Source organism: Ochotona princeps, chromosome 24 (genome assembly GCF_030435755.1).
Source record: "Ochotona princeps isolate mOchPri1 chromosome 24, mOchPri1.hap1, whole genome shotgun sequence".
Lineage (NCBI taxonomy): Eukaryota > Metazoa > Chordata > Mammalia > Lagomorpha > Ochotonidae > Ochotona > Ochotona princeps.
In genome coordinates this window covers 26,013,764-26,034,853 of record NC_080855.1, presented here as the reverse complement: position 1 = coordinate 26,034,853, position 21,090 = coordinate 26,013,764, and the positions used below count along the sequence as shown (strand labels likewise).

General features: G+C 52.0%; 1 protein-coding gene across 1 annotated transcript; it reads left to right on the top strand.

Moving 5' to 3' along the window:
- Nucleotides 1-106: 106 nt before the first annotated feature.
- On the top strand, nucleotides 107-3,997 carry SPACDR (sperm acrosome developmental regulator). The gene is made up of 3 exons (XM_012927556.2): nucleotides 107-481; nucleotides 628-951; nucleotides 3,537-3,997. The coding sequence occupies exons 1-3, from the start codon at nucleotides 419-421 to the stop codon at nucleotides 3,756-3,758; spliced, it is 609 nt and encodes a 202-aa protein (XP_012783010.2). The 5' UTR covers nucleotides 107-418; the 3' UTR covers nucleotides 3,759-3,997.
- Nucleotides 3,998-21,090: the final 17,093 nt, after the last annotated feature.

Here is a 21,090-nt window from a genome sequence, read left to right as displayed (position 1 = left end):
TTAATATTCTTTCCCCTGGATCTGGAGGAAGAAGGAACTGGGACATGGGATTGGCTCCATGGGTTCCATAGGGTGGGTTCTGGAGGGGCCTCGGGGGTTGGGGGGGAGGGTGGTCAGGGCCAGGTAGGCCCTCACAATGGGCTAGAACCCTCCCTCCCTCTGGGTTCTCACCCACTTGACTCCTCTCCCTGCCCCAGGGAGGGGAGGAGAGGCCTGGGATGAGTCGAGGGGGGCAGCTCTACCTCTGGATTTCTTATTTCCTGCTTTGCTGCTGTGCCTGAAGCTCCTCAGCTCCCACGACACTTCTGGGGGGAGGCAGGGGCAGCTGGGGAAGGGGATTCCTACAGCCTGTCTTCTACCCCGCCCCCACCCTGATGCTGGTCCTTCCCACAACTTTGCGTTTGTGGTGTCAGGAAATATGGCTGTGGTGATGAGATTCTTCAAGTGGGTTAGGCGAGTTTGGTGCAAGATTTCTTGCTGGGTGAGTTGTCCTCAGGACTTTTTGGGACATGGGAGCTGGCATGGACCCCTAGGTCACAGCAGTCAGCAACACCCTGTGGCTGGGGGGCCTTTGGTGCTGTTAACTGTGACCTCTGCTCTGCTATCCTCTCCCTGTCTTGATGATAGATCCTCTCCTGGAGACACAGAACAAAGCCAGCCATCTTGGACACCTCTGCCTCCAAGAAGCAGGCACTGAAGAAGACAGAGACCCCCAAGGTGTTTGAGACGTTCAAGTTGGTTGAGTCCACCAAAGAGGCCAAGACACCAAGGACAGATGAGTGCCCCAAGGTGGCTGGGTCCCTCGTGTCTGCCAGGGTCCCAGACCGGCCCCAGACGGAGCCGGGCCGCCCGAGCCGGTCCCTGCTGCGGCTGCCCCGCACCGCTATGCGGTCCATGTCCACGCTCATGCTCTCAGCCCTGCAGACTGGCTGGCAAATGTGCAGTTGGAAGGTGAGTGCACCCTGCCCCCCTATCCACCGGCTTCCCCAACCCCCAATGACTCATTCCTCCCTCAGTTCAACTGTTACTTCCTGTACCTTCAAGGTTGCCAGGCACTGAAGATAACCCTGAGGGACCAGGCTTATCCAGCCTGGGGGTGTGGGGGTCAGATAAGTAATAGCGTCATTAGCTCAGTGTATCCCTAAGGGGTGTGACATGGAAAAGAGAGGCCTTGGGAGCAGGATGTGGGGGAGGGTACCCCATCTAGGAAGACTTTACAATCAGAAAGGAGGGTGAAACTGGCCAGAAGAAGTTAGCTTGGTGAGAGGGAAGGTGTGTGTGTATGTGTGTGTGTGTGTGTGTGTGTGTGTGTGTGAGTGAGTGAGTGATGGCGGCCCTTAAAGACATTTGAGCAGAGGAGTAGCACGCCTAGGTTTTGATCTAGAAAGTGTGTCTCATACACAGCTGGCTGGTGGGTGGTCAAGGGACACGGCTATTCCGGTAGAGAGCCCAGTGGGTCCCTATCAAGTTAAATATGTGGTTGTCCTAGGACCTGGCTATAGTGCTCATGGACCTCAATCCCGAATAAAAGAAATGTTATGTTTACTCCTGCACCGGCCTATGGAGGTGCCTTGCAGTCTTAGCTGTCAGAGCCCAAGGCCCTGCAGTGAGTGAATGAATGGGTGGACAGTAAGAGCCCGAAGCTCTGTGTAGGGCTGGCAGTGTGTGGCTGGGGCACAGGACCCCAAGGGTGGGTGGTTCATGCAGTGAGGGGTTGCATGTGCACGACAGTTGCAGCCCCATATGTTTGTCCTCTGAGGCTGGAAGAAATGGTGGGAGAGCATAAGGAAGAGATGGCATAGAGGGACAGGGAGCCAGAGGAGTCTCTTTCTCTTCCTGAGTTTTATATATTTATTTGAAAAGCAGTTACAGAGAGAAAGGTGGGACACACAGAGAAATCTTCCATTCATTAATTGACTCCCTAAATGACTACAATGGCTGAAGACAGGAGCTAGGAGCTTCGTTCAGGTCCCCCACATGCATGTGGGGGTCCAAGAACTTTGGGCCATCTTCCACTGCTTTCCTAGATGCATTAGCAGGGAGCTGGATTGGAAATGGAGCAGCTAAGACTGGAACTGGCACCTGAGTGGGACGACTATGTTACAGGCAGTAGCTTAACCTACTACACCACAATGCCTGCTCCCAAACTCCCTTTTTATACCAGTCCACTCACGTGGGACCTGAGGTCCTGTGACAGCTGTATCAGGCCCTTCTAGGGTGTGCCTCTCAATGATTTCATTGCCTGCCATGAGGCCTCACCTCTTAAAGGCTCCACTATCTCCCAGTATCGCCATGCTGGGATCAGACTTGCAGTACACTATCCCTTGGGGTACACATTTAATCCAAATTCAAGCCATACTACTCAGCAACAAAAGGAGGTATACCACTAATGCCTGCAATAGCTTGGGTGCATCTCAAGGAAGTTATGCTGTGTGAACAATTCTAGATGTTGCACAGCATTCTGGAAAGAACAAAATTATTCAAGTGGAGAACATATTAGTAGTTGCCAAGAGTTACAGGGGAAGGAGGTGAGGTTACAAAATGTCAACATGAGGACCAATATCGTGGCACAGCGCATTAATCCTCTGCCTGCAGTGCTGGCATCCATATGGATGCTGGTTCAAGTCCCGGCTGCTCTGCTTCCAATCCAACTCCTTGATTATGGCCTGGGAGAGCAGGAGAGGCTGGGTCAAGTTTTTGGGACCCTACATCCACCCAGAAGAAGCTCCTGGCTCCTGACTTTGAATCAGCTCAGCTCTGTTGTGACCATTGGGGAAGATCTCTCTTTTTTATCTCTCTCTCTCCCTTTCCCTTTTTTCTCTCTCTGTAAATCTGCTTTTCCAATAAAAAAAAAAATCTTTATTCTTTAAAAGGGAAGCTCATTGAGTCGCTGGCAGATTCATCTATTTCAGTCTTATATAAAGTATAATTGTGTTAACCTGGCTGTGCTGGGAGAGGGGATTAACAGGTGACAGGAGGGACAGAAAGATCCTTCTGGAAGCTGAGCAGCCCAGGCTGAAAAAGAATGTTCTGAATCAGGGGTAGAGGCAGCAGGTAGAGCATGTTCATGGGTTCAAGTAGCATTTGGGGGGTGAATGAAGGCGGGAGAGAAGTCAGGCAGAGGGCAGAGAATGAAGGGCAGCAGGGGGCCATGAGACACATGGTACCTTTAGGTGTCAGGAGGACATCTGTGTGGACGTGTCCAGGAGGCTTGGAAGTCAGGGGGCAGGTCTGGGCTAGTGGGGACATGCTGTGCTCTTGCATGTGACTGTATATCACCAGCTTCAGGGAGGGGACAGGGGGCTGTTGGGCATAGCCCCTGCTTTGCAGGAGTTTCTTTCTCACGTGGAGAAAACAGTATGTGAACTATGGGGTTACAGGCCCAAGTCCAGAGCAGAGATGGATGAGTACCTGCAGAAGCAGTCTGAGGAGGCTTCCCAGAGGAGGTGGCGTTTGGCTGTGGATCTGCAGCTGACTTCTCCTCCCCAGACCCATGCAGCTCTTGACCATGGGCACCTGTGCTCCTTGTTTTTTAGTCGTCTCTGAGTTCTGCCTCAGGGGTCCGCCAGATGAAGAGCCCATGGGAGTCCCCAGAGGCGGAGATGCTACGGGAAGTATACCTGGTGTTGTGGGCCATCCGGAGGCAGCTGCGACAGCTGGCCCGCAGACAGGAGCGGCGGCGGCACCACGCCCGGCCCCTGTCTCCCCAACCTGACCAAGCACAGGTGCTAAAGGAGGATGCCCGAAGTCCCCTCTAAGGGGAGAGCCCCAGAGCCTCCGAAAGCCCCCGCCTGACTCCTAGGTAAGGTGGACTGCAGGGGTCAGAGCTGCAGGCCCGAGCTGTGGGTGAGGGGACATTGTTATCCTGTCCCCACTCATTGGAAACCCAAGGTCTGGCTTGAGTCCTGCATACTCCCCTTCATTCCATGTATTCAATGTGTAAAAAAAAAAAAAGTTACCCAAATATTGGAAAATAAATCAGATATTTCTGAGTAAATGTCTGTGTGTGGGTGGATGGAGGAACTAGCAGCACTAGCTTGGGCCAGGGAGGTTGGCACCAAATGTGAGTGATGTTGTAGGGATGAGAGAATCAATGGATCCTGGCTCTGGGTCCTCACGCCCTTCTCAGAGCTAAACTGCTTTCAGCACCTCGGGCCTGGCCAAGTTACAATGGCACCAGGGTCCATGAATGGTGGACCCATACACACACCAGGCAGTCACTGGCGACCTTCCTTAGCAGTCCCACAAGGAAGGTGTGTAGGGTGGATTACAGGGTTTTCCCAAGGCCCAAGATTATTTTTGTCACTGTTCTGCTCCCTAGAGTCTTGGAGTTGACCACACAGGGTGGTGTGTCTCAGGGCTACAGGAGATCCACCTGCTGGGGAGGAAACACTGCCTGCTTCTCTCAAGGCCCTGCAGAATGCCCTGGGCACAGGGCCTGGGTGGCCAAGTGGCTTTCACAGAGAGACTGCACCCACAGGAGGCCAGGCTGTGACACGGGGCTTTGGTGGGTCCAGCCCATCTTCATGCTGGAGACCAGAGCAGTGTGGATGCATACTTCACTCCCACGTCCAGCCTGTCCTGTGGCCAGGCGGCAGAGCTACGTGGAGCAAACCTGGGACAGCTCACAACACACTACCTTGTGGGAATTTGAGATTTCGCAGGACTAGGGTGATGGCACAGGGCGGGAAGGCAGCAGAGCTGAGCCACAGTGGGGGCAGCAGAGGCCCCCAGGGTTGTGTGGGGAGAAGACTGAACTGGATCTTGTGTGAGGTTACCAGTTGAGCACAACTAGAGGTCATCAACACTGCCTCCAACTGGCACTTCTGCAGACCTGGAGTGTTTGACCCCATTGCTGGGAAACTGGAAAGTATTTCTGGGATCTGGAGTTCCCCTTGCCCAGCATTACTACTGCTGACCTGTCTGTTGCCCACCACCTAGCACCTACTGCTTAACGTGACTACCACGGTTCCTGGCAGCCCTGATGTTTTTGGAGTCCCTCCAAACCAGCTTGAGGCTGCAAAGAGAGAAGGCAGGGTGGGTGGTTACTGGGGAACAGCCTGGCAGGCAGCTACATGTCCAGGAGCCATGGTGGGCTGGAGGCTGTGGGCCTGGGGGGTGAGGGGTGGCAAAGGAACTCTGCTCCCACTTTTCTTGGGGGAGTGGGCACCGGGTGGGGGGAAGACAAGTTCAGCTGCAGCTGAGGGAGCTACCAGATCATGCCACCCCTTCCTCCCTGAGTACAGAGTCTTGTCTGGGCTTGGCCAAGCAGGGGCAGGGAGGCCTTGTGGGAGAGAGGGGAGAAGGGACTGGCTCATGCAGCTTACTGTGGCTACATCCTTGGCTGTCTTAAGTAATCCAGTCCACAGCCCTGGGGAAGGCTATAGTGGGACCAGAAGAAAGCGTGTGGGATCTCCAAGGATAGAGACTTGGGGAGGGGGATTCTTACAAAACCTTCCGAACAGTGGGGACAGAAGTGGCCGCTGGGGCACGAGGAAAGTCCTTCAATGGCCTCTGAGGCAAAAATACCCTAGGAGTCTCCGCTCCTGTTTCCCTTCAAGCCCAAGATACCTCAAGACAGCTCTACCCCTTGGGGTGGGAATGGCAGTTGTAGACTTAGGTGGGTTCAGGGGTCCTCCCATGAGACAGGAGGAGGGTATGAGTGGCGGATGGGGTTGGAGGGCAGTGAGGGGCCAAAGTTGTTGCAGAGTGCTACATCAGCATTCCACATGGGTGCCAGTTCAAGTGCCGGGTTCTCCACTTCCCATCCAGCTCTGTACTAACAGAGCTTGGGAAAGCAACAAACCTGCCATGTCTTTGGGCCCCTGCACTCATGTGGGAGACCTGGAAGAAGCTCCTGGCTCCTGGCTTTAGATAAGCCCAACCCTGTCTGTTGCACCCCTTTGGGGAGGGAACCAGCGAATGGAAGATGCTTCTGTCTCTATCTTCCTTTCTCTAAATCTGCCTTTCACATGAGTTAATTAATAATAATAAAAAGAAAGGTTGGGCCCAGCAGCGTGGCCTAGTGGCTAAAGTCCTCGCCCTGAACGTGCCGGGATCCCATATGGGCGCCGGTTCTAATCCTGGCAGCTCCACTTCCCGTCCAGCTCCCTGCTTGTGGCCTGGGAAAGCAGTTGAGGATGGCCCAAAGCCTTGGGACCCTGCACCCGCGTGGGAGACTTGGAGGAGGTTCCTGGTTCCTGGCTTCGGATCGGTGCAGCACCGGCTGTTACGCTCACTTGGGGAGTGAATCATCGGATGGAAGAGCTTTCTCTCTGTCTCTCTTCCTCTATGTATATCCGCCTTTCCAATAAAAATAAATAAATCTTAAAAAAAAAAGAAGAAAGGTCATCCATGTCTGAGTTCACGTGCTCTGATCTGCCCCTCAGCCTGGTGGGATGACGATGAGCTAGGGGCACAGGTTATGGGATCCACACAGGTGTGTGGTTGAGGGACAAACAAAAGTACCTGCTGAGTGAGGCACTGTGGCACTGGGCCCAGCATGCACCTGCCCTGCCCCCTCTCCCTGCTGCATCCATGTCCCCCTGGACTCGGGGCCTGAGGGGGGATGTTCAGGGAGGGCTGGGGACAGGTGTCCCTAGGCAGTGGGGGAAGGGGAGTCCTTAGATCTTTTGCTCCTGGGAGGTGAGGTCATGGCTGCCAGATCTGTCAAGGCTGCTGTCTTTCTGCCTCCGCTGGGATTCTTGGGACCACAGAGAGCCTCTGAGACCTCAGAGGGTGGGGGTGGAGGAGCAGGGGTGGGGTCCTGAGAGAGCAGGTCTCCTCTGCTCTGCTCTGCTCTGCTCTCTTAGTTTCCAAAGCTTTCTCCAGTGCTGGCTTCCCTGTGCCTCGCACTCCGTTACCCCCATCCCCAGGGACAGGACTGCCAAGGGCAGGTTTAGAGATGCGGCCATGGCCTTTGTGCTGCAGAAGGGGCCTGCCCTGGCCTAGCAGGGTGGCCGAGCTGGGCCAACTGGGGTCTAGGGCTGAGAGTGAGGGTGGGGTGGGAGGGAGGTCTCTACCATCCTGCTCTCAGGTTAAGTGGGAGCTGTTTGGGTCCTGTGCAATGACTCAGTGGCTAAATTCTCACCTTGTTAGCACTGGGATCCCATATGGGCATGGGTTTACCAGTCCTGATTGCTCTACTTCCCATTCAGCTCCCTACTTTTGGCCTGGGAAAGCGGTTGGAGATGTTGCAAAGCCCTGGGATCCTGCACTATGAGACCTGGGAGAAGCTCCTGGTCCCTGGTTTTGCATTGGCTCAGCTCCAGCTATTGTGGTCATTTTGGGAGTGAATCAGAGGGTTTTGTCTCTCCTCTCTGTAAATCTGCCTTTCTGATAAAAATAAATTTTTTTATTTTTAAAAAGAGGCAGCTGTTTTTCCTTGCTTGTTTAAAGGCTCTTGCATTATCATCACAGGTCTTTTCCAGAAACTCACACAGTTGAAGAGTTCGTCCAGGGCCCCATTGCTGGATTTCGGTTTGAGTGCTTCCTGGCTCAGCAGCCTTGGGTGTGTTCCCTAACCTCTCTGTGCTCCAGGGACTCGCCCATAAAATGGAGATCCAGGTGGATTATGGGAGGATTTCATAAATTAACGCACAGAGGAAGCAGAGAGCAGTGTCTGCACCTATGTACTGTGTACAGGGTTTTGTTTTGAGCTGAGAGCACAGCCTAAGACTCCCCATGTACATGGCAAGAACCGAACTGCTTGAGCCATTCCCTCTTCAGCCCAGGTTATACAGGAATAGAAATACAATAAACAGGAGCCACAGCCGGGAATCAAACCCATGACTCTGGTTGTTGTGAAATGTGTCTCTTTTTTTTGGTAAGATTTATTTATTTGAAAGGCAGATTTACAGAGAAGACAGAGAGACAGATCTTCCATGTACTGGTTTATTCCCCAAATGGCCACAGACAGCTGGAGCTGAGCTGATGCGAAGCCAGGAACCAAGAGCTTCTTCCAGCTCTCACACATGAGTGCACAGGCCCAAGGACTTGAGCCATCCTCCGCTGCCTTCCCAGGTCACAAGTAGGGAGTAGCCAGGATATGAACTGGCACCCATATGGGATCCTGGGTGTTTGCATGTAGGCAAAACATTAGTCTTTTGAGCCACAATGCTGGCACTGGCCTCAAATTAGTGTGTCTGAGAAATTAAGGCCAAATGCCTGCCTCTACATGTTTCTTGTTGTTGCTCTTATTTATTTTCATATTTATTTACTTATTTGATAAAGTAGAAAGAGAGAGATTCATTTCCCAAATGACTGCAAGAGGCAGAATGGAGCCAGGCTGAAGCTTGAACCTTGGAACTCTATCAGGGTCTAATAAGCATTCGGGCCATTCTCTACTACTATTTCAGCAGCATTAGCAGCGAGCTGGGTGGGAAGTGGAGCTCCTGGGACTTAAACTGGTGCTCATATGGGACGTTGGCACTGCAGGCGGTACCTTCACGTGGCCTGGCCCCTGTGGCTCTTCTTTCTCTTTAATGTCTTGAAGCTGTCTTGAGGTTAGGCACATCAGCCTTTCACTTAAAATAGAGGTGGCACATATTTTCTCACAGTCTTCTCTCAGATTTTTGTTTTGAACTTTTAAATTTTGATGCCATGTGGATTTGCATACAGATGTGGAACTAACTGACAAATGCTGTCTACCCTTCACCCAGGTGCCCCCCTCCCACCCCATAGTTAACTGCTTGCGTAACTGGAGTGCAACATCACCACCAGGAACTTGGCTTTGATGTAACCCACAGACCTTATCAGATTTCGCCACTTTTATGTGGGCTTATTTGCCTCTGTGTATGTGTGTATGTTTAACTAGTTTCTTGCAGCTCTATGAGATATGCAGATTCCCGCAGCTTCAACACAGTCAGGAAACCAGACAGTTGTGCTACAGGATACCTTATGCTACCTGAATATAACCTTACCTGCCTCCTTCCTTCCCTGACCTGTGACAGCGATCAAAGAATGCTATATAAATGGAATCATCAAGGATGTAGCCTTTGGGTGCTGGCTTTCTGTCACACTGTGTAATTCTCATGTGATTCATCTAAATGGTGCAGGTATCGATAACTTGGTGAGTAGTATTTTGTGGTATGAATGTACCAGTTTGTTTAACCATTCACCCATGAAAGGACATTGAGGCTGTTAAAAATATTGTGTTTATTCTTTGAGAGAAAGATGGGGGCAAATGGAGGGAGAGACAGAGAGCTTCCATTCATGGTTCACTCCCCAGCATCCACAGCGGTGTATGTAACAGGGACCCAAGCACTTGAGACACCACTTGCTGCCTCCTATGGTCTTCATTAGCAGAAAGTCGAATGTCAAACACAGACATTCCACTGTGGGACATGAAGGTCTTAACCTCTAGGTCAAGTGCATTATTTAGGATGTATTTTAAATTTCTCAAAATTCAAAGGTTTTTAAAAAAAATTGGCGCAGTAGCCTAGCAGCTAAAGCCCTTGCCTTGCATGCACCAGGATCCCATATGGACACTGGTTCTAATACCAGCCTCCCATCCAGCACCCTGCTTGTGGCCTGGGAAAGCAATCAAGGATGGCCCACAGCCTTGGGACCCTGCACCCGTGTGCGAGACCTGAAAGAGGCTCTGGGCTCCTGGCTTCAGATTGGCTCAGCTCTGGTCATTGCGGCCGCTTGAGGAGTGAATCAGCAGATGGAAGATCTTCCTCTCTGTCTCTCTTCCTCTCTGTATATCTGATTTTCCAATAAAAATAAATAAATCTTTTTAAAAAAAATGGGCCTGGGCCCAGCGCGATAGCGTAGTGGTTAAAGTCCTCGCCTTGCATGCCCGGGATCCCATATGAGTGCTGGCTCTAATCCTGGTGGCCTTGCTTCCTATCCAGCTCCCTGCTTGTGGCCTGGGATGGCTCAAAGCCTTGGGACCCTGCACCCACGTGGGAGACCCAGAAGAGCTCCTGGCTCCTGGCTTCGCATTGGCTCAGCTCCAGCCATTGCGGTCACTTGGGGAGTGAATCATTGGACGGAAGATCTTCCTCTCTGTCTCTCTTCCTCTCTGTATATCTGACTTTCCAATAAAAATATATAAATCTTTAAAAAAAAAAAAAGGGGGGCCTGACCCTCTTGGCCCACATGGGGGAAAAAAGCAGTAGATAAAAGCTTTCTTCCTCTTCTTCTCTCATTTTTTTCAAAATCAAATATATTCTAGCCTAAGTATTTTGTGAGATTTACAGTTTGTGAAATCTATCCCACTGTGTAGCCAACTTTTCATCCTCTTAACCAAAATCATCAACAGAGCAAAAATGTTTTTGTTTTATTTATCTGAGAGGGTGATCTCTGTCTCCCTCTCTGTCTCTTACATCTGCTAGTTCACTCCTCAAACAGCTCCAATGGCTGGGGCCAGTCCAGGGGATGCCAGGAGCATAGAGCTCCTGGTCCACGTGGGTGCAGGCCCAAGTGCATGGACATCCTCCACTGCCTTCCTGGGGCATTATCAGGGAGCTGGATTAGAGTGGAGCTACTGTGGATCCTGATACAGGAAGCTGGCATCACCGCAGTGGCTTAGCTCCACTGTGCCACGAGGTGGGCCCCCAAATTTTTAGTTTTGACTAGGCTATATTTATCTTTTTTTTCCCTCTTGCGGATTGTGCCTTTGTTGTCAGGGCTGAGAACTCTTCCCTTAGTCCTGGGTCCTGAAGATTTCCTCCTAGCTTTTTGTCTGAGTTTTGAAAGTTTTGTTTAGTTTGTCAGTTTGAAGTCTGACTCACCCTGGATGAGTTTGGGGGAAGGTGTGAAGTTAGGGTGAGGTTCATTTTCTGTTTGTGGATGTCTCCTTTGCCTCCTCCCAGCAGCCTGGCACCTTCGTGTGGGTGTATGTGTGGGTTCTCCAGCCTGTTCTGTTGCACCTTCCAGTACCACATTAACTCGGTTATGGTACTGAACCTTGGAAAGGGGTAGTGGGGGGGTTTCTCCTATTTTCGTTCTTCAGTTTGGAGAGTTGTTTAGCTGTTAATGGCTGGGTTTCCCCCTCTTTGTTTTTTCACATGCAATTCTACTTCCAAACACTTTTTATGAGCTGGGAGTCCTTACTCCGCTGTAATTTGGAGTTGAGCCTCTCTAGCAAACTCCTCCTCTCGGCTCTGGGGCGTGGGCGCTGCCTCCTGCTGGCCTCGACCCCGCCCGCCTTCCACCTTCTCTCCCTTCCAGCGAACCCCGAATCCCGGCTGGTAAGCCTTCGTGGCTCCTACCCCCTGGGCTTCTGCTGATCTTGCTGTTCCAAAGGCTGTTTCCCCACATTCTTGGCCTGCCTAGCCTAGCTCTCCTTCCTCCTCCAGGCTCCCGGAGAGGCGTCTCTCATGTCCCCGCCCCCTACCCCTGGCAAGCGGTAGGTGCTCCCTGAATGGCTGGGCCAGGGAGGCATGACAGTGGGCGTTGATGACCTGGGCCGGTGCTGTGCACTCCAAGGGGTGAGGGTGGGGTGGGCTTCCTGGCTCAGACTACCCCCCACCTCCCAGGCCTGTGCCCTCTCCCCAAGACGTCCTTTCAGAGACCAGGGGTGGGGCAGCAGAGCTTTAAGCAAGCTGGCGTCTTGCATCCCAGCTCTTGGGGCTTAAGCAGGCTTTGCTTTGGATTTACCTGCCTACCAAGACTCACCGTGAGAGGTAACCACTCAGGACTCAAGTGACCCATGTGGGCGACCCAGAATGAGCTCCTGGCTTCAGGCCTGCCCAGCCCCGGCTGCTAAGGGCATTTGAGGAGTGAATCAACAGATAGGAGAACGCTCTGTCTCATAGCAACACACGCTCCACCCTATTCAAGAGTTAGCCAGAGGAAGCACGCTGTCCCTTAGGACTGGGTTCCCTGCATCCCACACTCCATCTGCTAGGCCAGGGTTTGTCCTCTTTCCTGGCCTGCGCATCTCTGTCCAGGAGCCCCTGGGGCCTTTCAGAGGGAAGTTGGAGCCCTCCAGTTTCCAGTGTGTTCATTGGGGGATGAGTGGGAGCGATGAGCCAGGGCCCTGTCCCCCTGTGAACTCTCAGGGAGGAGGGAGAGCCATGATGCCCAGTCAAGACCCCTGAACCCAGGCTGCGTGGAAAGGGGCTTCCAACCCGTCTCTGCACCTCCTGCATGGGGCTCGGTGGGGTGGAGGGTTGAGGAGGCTTTGCATGCTTAGCTGTCTTCTAGAGACAGGCCAGGCCCCTGGCAGCTGCTCACAAGCAGTTACAGGACTTGAGGCGGAGAAAGCCCAGGGTGCAAATCCAGTGTCCAGTGCCATTGCAGGCTGTGTGAGCCAGAGCTGGAGGAGGAAATCTATCAGAATCACCCTGCCTTTTGTGGAATTGGTGCTGTACCTTCATTCCACACTGTTACAGGAATGTCAGGTGCCTTGTCCAGGGTGGCTGGCACCCAGTGAGTTGGCACCCAGGTGGCTGGGACTTCTCCACGTTGTGTTAAAGAAGTGGTTCGCGGGGCCAGCATTGTGGCACCAGTGGGTTAAGTTGCTGCCTTTGATGCCAGCATTCCACCTGAGTCCCGAGTCCTGAGTGTGTCGCTTCAAATCCAGCTCCCAGTTACTGTGCCTGGGGAAAACAGCAGAAGATGGTCCAAATTCTTGTGCCCTTGCTACCCACAAGGGAGAACTTGATGGTGTTCTAGGCTCCTTGGTGCAGCCCTGGCCATTGAGACCATTTGGGGAGTGAACCAACAGATATCTTCCCCCATCCTCAACCCCACCTCCTTTTCTTTCTCTCTCACTCTGCCTTTCAAATAAACAAAATCTTTCTTTTCTTCTTCTTCTTCGACTTCATCTTCATCTTCTTTTTTTTTTTTTTTTTTTTTTTTTTTTTTTTTTTTTTTAAGGAAGCAGCAGGTTCTGTAGGTTACTGTGGAGTGCCAGATGATTAACGTCCATGGGGGATGCTGGGCTAGCTTCAGGGCCCAGACCTACTGAGTCACACACTCTGGGCATGGGGCCCAGTCCTGTGTCTGCACAGGCCCTCGGAGGTTTGAAGCTGTAGACAGATGGTCATGAGTTTACAGCCCATGACATGCCACAATCACACAGGAGCGTGTTGGAAATGCAGAGTCCCAGGCCCCCAAGCCAGAGGTTGAGAATCTATAATTCAAACGGAAATGTGTGTGGTTGGAGCCTGTATACCACAGGGTACATGGGGTGGGAGGAGGCATGGAAAGCTCCCCCCACTCCACCTCCCAGAGGAGCCTGGAATTTGGATTTTGCTTTAAGGTCTTTGGGAAAGGGCAACAAAATAAAGGGGAACCTAATTCCTGGAGGACATCTGCCCAGCCCCACAACCCCTATTGCTAAGCTGGGACCCAGGGTTGGAAAAGCGGGGAGAGTATTAGGGGGGTTGGGGTCTTGGTAACCTCTGTCATGGGTCTATCTGAGCTCCTTCCCGGAGTGCTGAGTGTGGGCAGGTTAGGGCCGATTCAGGTGGACTCAGAAAGGGCCGGGAATGAAGGACCAGCCAGGAGGCTGTGGTCGCTGGGCTGGGAACCCAGACAAGCCTGTCACCTTGTGGTCTTAGATGTCTGGTGATGCTGTAGGTGCCTCCTACAGTGCCTGGGAAGTCACTTACTTAGTGCTGGAGGAGCTGCAAGAGACCACATCCAGGGACAGGGTAGGATAGTACCTTCACTCAGATGGGTAGGTTGTGACTTAGTGAGTCTCAGTGACAACCGCCCCGGGGGGGACGTTTCTAGTATCAGCCGGGGGCAAGTCCACAGGCCCCGAACCTTGGGCCTGGACCCTGGCTTACCCCATCTCTTTGCGTGGCCTGTGGATCCCTTCTTCATTCTCTCGCTCTGTCAGCTCTCATGCTATTCATCAAAGCTTTTCCTTTTCCATGTAAAGCAACCTTCTAGGCTGCTCCACAGTCCCTGAGTCTGCCCTGCACTTGGCTGTCTTTGAAGATCAAGGAAGTCTTGATAAATCCTGACCCAAGGAGTTGAATGTCCTCTGATGAGGTAATGGCACCCTGTGCCACTATTTCCAGGGGGCATGCACTCTGATCAGCAAGTACACACTTACGTGTGTGTGTGTGTGTGTGTGTGTGCAGCTGAGCATGTGCACCAAGTGTAACTACCCCATCTTCACCTCCATCCTTGTGCAGGTGAAAGTGGACGAGATGACACTTTGCTGACAGGTTCCTGGGGTGCTGGGGCTGAGTGGAGAGGTGATAGGAGGCAAGACATATCCTGGCCCCTCCCAGCGGATGTGGCCAGGTCTGCGAGGGGGTGGGGCCAGGGGCAGCCTTCTCCAGTCCCTGCTGTTCACTGGGCACCCTGCGGCTGTGTGGGTGTGGGTGGGGGAGGAGGGGCCTGATCTCTGGGCACTGGGCTGCTTGCACAGGTGGCTCCAATGCCAAGTGGGGCAGAGGTGATACTGTGGATGGGCTGGTGGAAGCTGGCCTGCAACCAGCAGAGGAGTAGGTGAGGAGGAGACCTCATCAAACAATGGGAGAGTAGGGAGGGGAACCGAAGCTGCAGCCCGGGGACCCCTGGCCTGCAAAGGAGGAGAAGGAGAAGGAAGCTGATGACCCTGGCCTTTTTCTTTTTAAGATTTCTTTCTTTATTTGTTATTGGGAAGGCAGATTTACAGAGAGAAGAAGAAGTAGAGAGAAATATCTTCCATTTGTTCACTCCCCAAGTAGCCTCAACAGCCAGAGTTGAGCTGACCCGAAGCCAGGAACCAGGAGCATTTTCTAGGTCTATCACATGAATACAGGATCCCAAGGCTTTGGACCATCCCAGACTGCCTTCCCAGACCACAAACAGGGAGCTAGATGGGAAGTGGAGTAGCCAGGACACGAACCAGCACCCATATGGAATTCCAGTGCATGCAAGGTGAGGATTTAGCCACTAGGCTACCATGCTGGGCCAAGATTTATTTATTTTTACTGGAAAGACAGATTTGACAGAGAGAAGAGACAAAGAGAGCTTCTTTCTGCTGATTCACTCCCCAAATGGTCACAATGACCAGAATTGAAGCAATCTGAAGCCAGGAGCTTCTTTCAGGTCTCCCGTGTGGGTGCTGGATCCCAAGCACTTGAGCCATCCTCTACTGCTTTCCCTAAGCTGGATGGGAAGTGGAACAGATGGAGCAGGAATCGGCATTCATATGGGTTGCCAGCACTTGCAAGTGGAGGATTAACTCATTAAGCCATTGCGGCAGCCTGGATCCGGCTCTGAGCTATGGCAGGGCTGTAGGGGGTGGTGGGGTCCTATGATGTCTCCTGTGTCTTTGTGTGGTATGTGAGCTTGTTTCTCTCTCTCTCTCTCTCTCTCTTCATGACTCCCAAAGCACAAAAACAGCTCCTGGCAGGGGCTGGGACTTGCTGCACCCTCAGGTCTCACTGCCCATTTTCGCAGCTCAGATTTGCTTATCTGTCATGAAGCAGCTGACTGCCAGCATCCGCAGCACTGAGTCTGCCCATTCCTGCTGCTGCCTGCTGCTTTCCGCTTGTAAGCATTGCCTGCCTGTGCCTAGGCTGACGGGGGAGTGGGGGATGCTGGTGTCCTGGGGAAGAAGGGGGCAGGCAGGGGGTAGAGAAAAGAAGGTGCCAAGCGGGGGACAATCTTCAGGGTGTGAGAAAGGACTGCTGTGTGTATGTGTGCCTGTGGGTACACATGCACGTATATGTGCTCCCGTACACATGTGCATGCATACACACATGTGTACGCGTATGCATGTACATATATGTTTGCATACAACACACCTGTTTGCGTATGCATGCATATATGTGCATACATGTGTGTTCATTTATGTATGCATACCTGTATGTGTGCATATACATGTGTATCTGTGTAGCTGTGCTGTGAGGAGATTGCTGGATCTTTAGGTCGTGTGCAACAGAAACTACTCAGGGATCAGTTTATATGTCTTCTGCCTCTCAACCCACATTACAGATGAGGAGACTGAGCCCCCAGAGGAGCGTGCTGGGGTCACTGGGGCAGAAAGCAGACTTGGAATGTGGTCCCAGGCCCAGCGGACTGTGGGATGTGAGAACCTCCAGAGCATACTCGGGTCTGGACCAGTGAGTGTGGTCTGTGTCCCTGACTGGTGTGGCGTCTTCAGTCCCACCTTACCGCTGCAGTGGCTGAGGCCTGTGGTGCGGAGAGGCCCTTAGCGGGTTCACATCCTGCCAGGTGGGAGGCCCAGTTCCCACCTGGGGCCACTGTAGCCTACTGGCCATGGTTCAACCCTGCCATAGCCCCTGGCACGGCAGTTTGTTTTGGGGATAATAAGCACATGCTCCCAGCCCCCAGACTTGGATACTAGCAGAGCATGTGCTGGGTGGGCGTTCGGGTGTTTTCTCTGGTTGAAAGGCTGACCAGGTGGGTGTGTGGGAGGAGGTTGGGGGCAGTTACTTGTGGGGAGAGGGCTGGACTCTGCTGCTGTCAATCTGGGTGCCTCCAGGCTTAGGTTCTCGGTTGCCATAGCAACCTGTTTGACACTTGCTGATCCTGATTGGTGACCAACTGTGAGGCCTTCCTCCGCACCTTATGTCAGGTTAGGGCCACTGAATGGACATGGGGAGGGACACAGTTCCTTCTGGTCAATTTCAAGACGTGTTGACACAGATCACATCCCTCTTAGCCCCCCAGAGAGACCCCGCTCTGCCCATCCCCAAGGGTCTCTGCTGCTGCATCTGTCTCAGGGCACCCCACCCTTCCCCTCTGTCTCTGTCTTGCTTGGTGACTCTCTTGAGCCAGGACAGCCCATCTTGGGAGGAAGTGGCCTTTCCTGACCACATCCTTCCTGCCCTGGAGTCCCCAGGTCCCCAGTGTCCCCAGAGAGGGGGATGTTGCCGAGGTGAAGGTGTCAGGGAGCTCCTGGGGGACCTAGCAGTTGGAACTGGAGGCACAGCCCAGCCCCTTCTATCAGCTGCAATGGTTCTGTGGCTGCTGTAGCCAAGCTGACCCCAGGCCTCCTACCATCAACTGCATGGGTGCTGGGCGGTCACCAAGCCCATTGTCTGGCAGTAGCACAGTGAGACAGGGCCAGGGCCCCGGTCACAAATGTTAGGTCCAAAGAAAGGTGAGAGAAGTGGAGTTCCCCAGCAGGTGGACTTGGTAAAACTGCCCTACTCAGGCCCCAGCTGGCCTGGCACAGAGATGAGTAAGTGTGACCAGGCTCTTTGTCTTCCAGAGGAGAGGAAGCAGCTGGTCAAGCTCTCACTTCCTTCCCACCTTCCAAGCTGAGCAGTCCATCCCTTTGAGCTGTGCCTGTGTTGGACCTGCAGACAGGTGTTGGGTTCTGTATCCTTCTAGACCTGGGTGGTGGAGGTTGCCCTGGGTGCCTGGGAACAAGTGCGAACTCTGACCTGTCTTGGCTCAGCGCGGGAACCCTTCTGCTCAACCTCTTGCTATGGTCCCACCTGCTCTGCCCCAACCCCCACCTTGCACACAGTTGGAAAACCCCAGCTCTGTGAAGCTGCTATCCAGAACCGGAACTTGCTAGAAAAAAGCCCAGCATGACTACTGATTGCTTCCTCATGGTGACCTATAGTACATTATGATGACATCATTCATAAAATTACCAGGGCTGATACCATGACACTTTTTTTCTCAAATTTATTTTTCTTAAAAGTCAGAATTACAGACAGAAAGATCTTCCGTTGCCTGGTTCACTTCCCAAATGGCCATAACGAACAGAGCTGGGCAAGTCTGGAGCGAGGAGCTTCTTCCAGGTCTCCCTTGTGGGTGCAGTGGTCCAAGCACTTGGACCACCTTTCGGCCTCTTAGCCAGGTTCAGGAAAAAAATGTTTTAAAAACAATGTTGGCAAGCAGGACTGATAGCTCGCTTTCCTTCTCTGTCCAGTCAGCCTCATAGCCTGTTTCTGTAATGTCCCTGGTGAACATCCCACTTCCTGGAGCCCACACAGTGTGACCCCTTGGTTTCTCTGAGTTAGAGCCTGTGGCCAGATTTTCAGGGTGAGGAACTGGAGTTCCTGTAGGATCGAAGTGAGCACAGCCAAGGCTTATACGGCAGCTCAGAGTGTCGGCTGAAGGCAATACTTCCTGCTTGCCAAAGCTGCCTCAGCCTGCTTCGCAACAAACCAAAACAAAATCCAGTCCTAAAAATAGTCAAAACTATATTCATGAAAGTGAGAGCGTGTGAGTCTATCGGCTACCTTCAACAATCTTCAACCTTTAGCTAAACCATTTTCACCTCCTCCCCCTCCAATACTGTTCCTAACCCCAACATTATCTTTCTCTCTCTCTCTTTTTAAGATTTATTTTATTTTTTATCGGAAAAGTCAAATACACAGAGAAAAGGAAAGACAGAAAGGAAGATCTTCCATCCGCTGATTCACTCCCCAAGCGGCCGCAATGACCAGAGCTGAGTCAGTCAGAAGCCAGGAGTCTGGAGCCTCTTTCAGGTCTCGCACACGGGTGTAGGGTCCCAAGGCTTTGGGCCATCCTCGACTGCTTTCCCAGGTCACAACCAGGGAGCTGGATAGGAGGCAGTGGTGCTGGGATTAGAACCAGTGCCCATATGGGATCCTGGTGCATGCAAGGCGGGGACTTAAGCTGCTAGGTTACCAAGCTGGGCCTTCTCCAGCATTATCTTTCATTAAAAATTTCTGAGTAATCGTAGGGCTCCTGCAGTTGGAGGTGGAGCCCTTAAATACTTGGTCCAGTTTGCTAAATGGTAATGGAGGCTGCGTCCAGAGCCTTGGAGGAGAAGAGCAGGTGCCAATGTCCCTAACCCCATCTTACAGTTCTCTGCATGTGCTCAGCATGCTGGCTGTGCAAAGCTGTGTATTGCAAGACCTTGGGGTTGCCTAGACAACCCAAGGAGTAGGGAGTTACCCTTGCTCCTCTCCCTCCGCCTAGATCTAGGGAGAGAGGATCACCAGGTCATCGGTCATGTTCCCAGGCTAGATAACGGCCTGAATAATGTTGCAATTAAGCAATGTTGTTAACCAATTAATGAAGTGTGTGTGTCTCACCCAAGGTGCCTTATCAGTGCAGCCACCTGGATCCCCTCCCCCCCCAGCTTTATGATCAGGAGAAAGAAGAATAAGAACAAGAAAAAAAAATCCTTAAAAAGCCTAAGATGTTTCTCCTGAAGCCAGGGTCCATCTGGACTCTCCACTTCCCTGCATCTTCATGGGGAGGCATATTCCTGTCACTTTACTGTGCTTAGAGTAAGGTTTCTTGTATTTGCTTCCCAGCTTGCTATTGCTATGCCGAGCTAAGGAGAGAACCAACCAAGCCTAGCTGGTGATGAGCTGTGCAATTACACTCTGCCCTCCACATCAGGATGTTGACAGTCATACCACAGACTAATAATATTTACACTTCAGTTTTGACTCCAAGTGTGTTAGACCACTTTTTAAAAAAATTGTATAACTTAAATGCATTTTAAAAGATTTATTTATTATTTTTTATTGGAATGGCAGATATACAGAGGAGGAGAGACAGAGAGGAAGATCTTCTGTCTGATGGTCCATTCCCCAAGTGAGCACATCGGCTGGAGTTGAACCAATCCGAAGCCACGAGCCAGGAACTCCTCCGGGTCTCCCATGCGGGTGCAGGGTCCCAAGGCTTTGGGCCATCCTCAACTGCTTTCCCAGGCCACAAGCCGGGAACTGGATGGGAAGCAGGGCCGCCAGGATTAGAACCAGCGACCGTATGGGATCCCACTGCATGCAAGGTGAGGACTTAACCACTACGCTATTGCGCTGGGCCCAATATCTAATTATTTTTATTGGAAAGGCAGGTTTACAGAGAGGAATGACAGAAAGATGTATTTGCTGGTTCACTCCCCAGATGGCAACAATAGCTGGAGCTGAGTTGATCCGAAGCTGGGAGCTTCTGTGGGGTCTCCCATGTGGGCCCCCTAAGGTCTTGAGCCATTCTCCATTGCCTTCCCAGGTCACAAGCAGGGAGCTAGCTGGGAAATGGAGCAGCCAGGACACGAACTGGCACCTGTATGGAATGCCAGAGCTTGCAGGTGGAGGATAAGCCAGCTGAGCTATCACACCAGACCCTGGACCATTTGGTGATGTTTGTGTTTTCATCAGCACAGTAAAAAGGAAGACTACCCCAGCAGCCCATGAACCTGACGGTACTGCTTGACAACCTCATCCGCAGCCCTTCTGTCAGCACTTCACTCATGCCCTCACGCTTGCCAGCCGCTCCATTTGCCTTGTTGCTAAACTTGCATCATTTCCGACTTGTTGTCTGAATGCGACCATACAGCCCCTGAGCTTTGTGATTGGCTATTGTCTGCTCGGAGTCATTACTGGGTTAATCATCAAAGTTCTGCCCACAGTTTTGCTCTCTTATGGCTGAGTGTTAGTCCACGTCCTGTGGCCTAACCATTGACCCATGGAGGGACAGTTAGGTGGTTTCTAGGTTTGGGTTTCAATGATCAAAGCTGTGATGAGTATTTGTGTGCAGGTGTTTAAGTGCCCAACATAAGGAATTTAGGGACTGCATTCTGGCTGCCAGAAGCACTGACCAGGCCTGCCACTGTTTCTAAGGAATTTTTCCGTGGGTAGAATTAGCATATAATTTTTTTTAACTTAACGCAAAATAATTAATTTGTACAGATTCCTATCCAAACACCCTACTGATACCTTGCTTTGCTGCTACAACTCCATCTCCTTTACCAAACGTAACATCAACACTATCACCTGCTTGTTAACCTTTTATTTATTTGAAAGACACACCAACAGAGAGAGATCTTGCTCCCACTGGTCACTCCCCACATGCCTGCAATAACCAGGGTTAGGCCCAAGCAAGGGGCCCAGAACTCCATCTAGGCATCCTAGGAAGGTGCCAGGGGGCTAAATACTTGAGCCCTCACAGCTGCCTCTGAGGGAGTGTACTGGCAAGAAGCCGGATTAGCTGTGGAGATGCGACTCTAACCAGGCACTTCAGTTTGGGGTGTGACTGTCCTGGGGGATGACTTAAGTCACTGTGTCACAACACTCGCTTTTATCATCTCTTCTAGCCTATGTACTTTCACTTTCTCCCAACAATAAAATGAATACAATCAATTTACGATTTTATGGAGATTTAGGGGCTGAAGCCCTAGCACGGTTGGCTAATCCTCTGCCTGCAAGTGCTGGCATCCCATATGGG

Coding starts and splice junctions, on each gene's coding strand:
- SPACDR (XM_012927556.2), top strand. CDS start 419: ATGGCTGTGGTGATGAGATTCTTCAAGTGGGTTAGGCGAGTTTGGTGC. Junction 482..627: donor GGTGCAAGATTTCTTGCTGG/GTGAGTTGTCCT, acceptor TCTTGATGATAG/ATCCTCTCCTGGAGACACAG. Junction 952..3,536: donor GGCAAATGTGCAGTTGGAAG/GTGAGTGCACCC, acceptor CTTGTTTTTTAG/TCGTCTCTGAGTTCTGCCTC.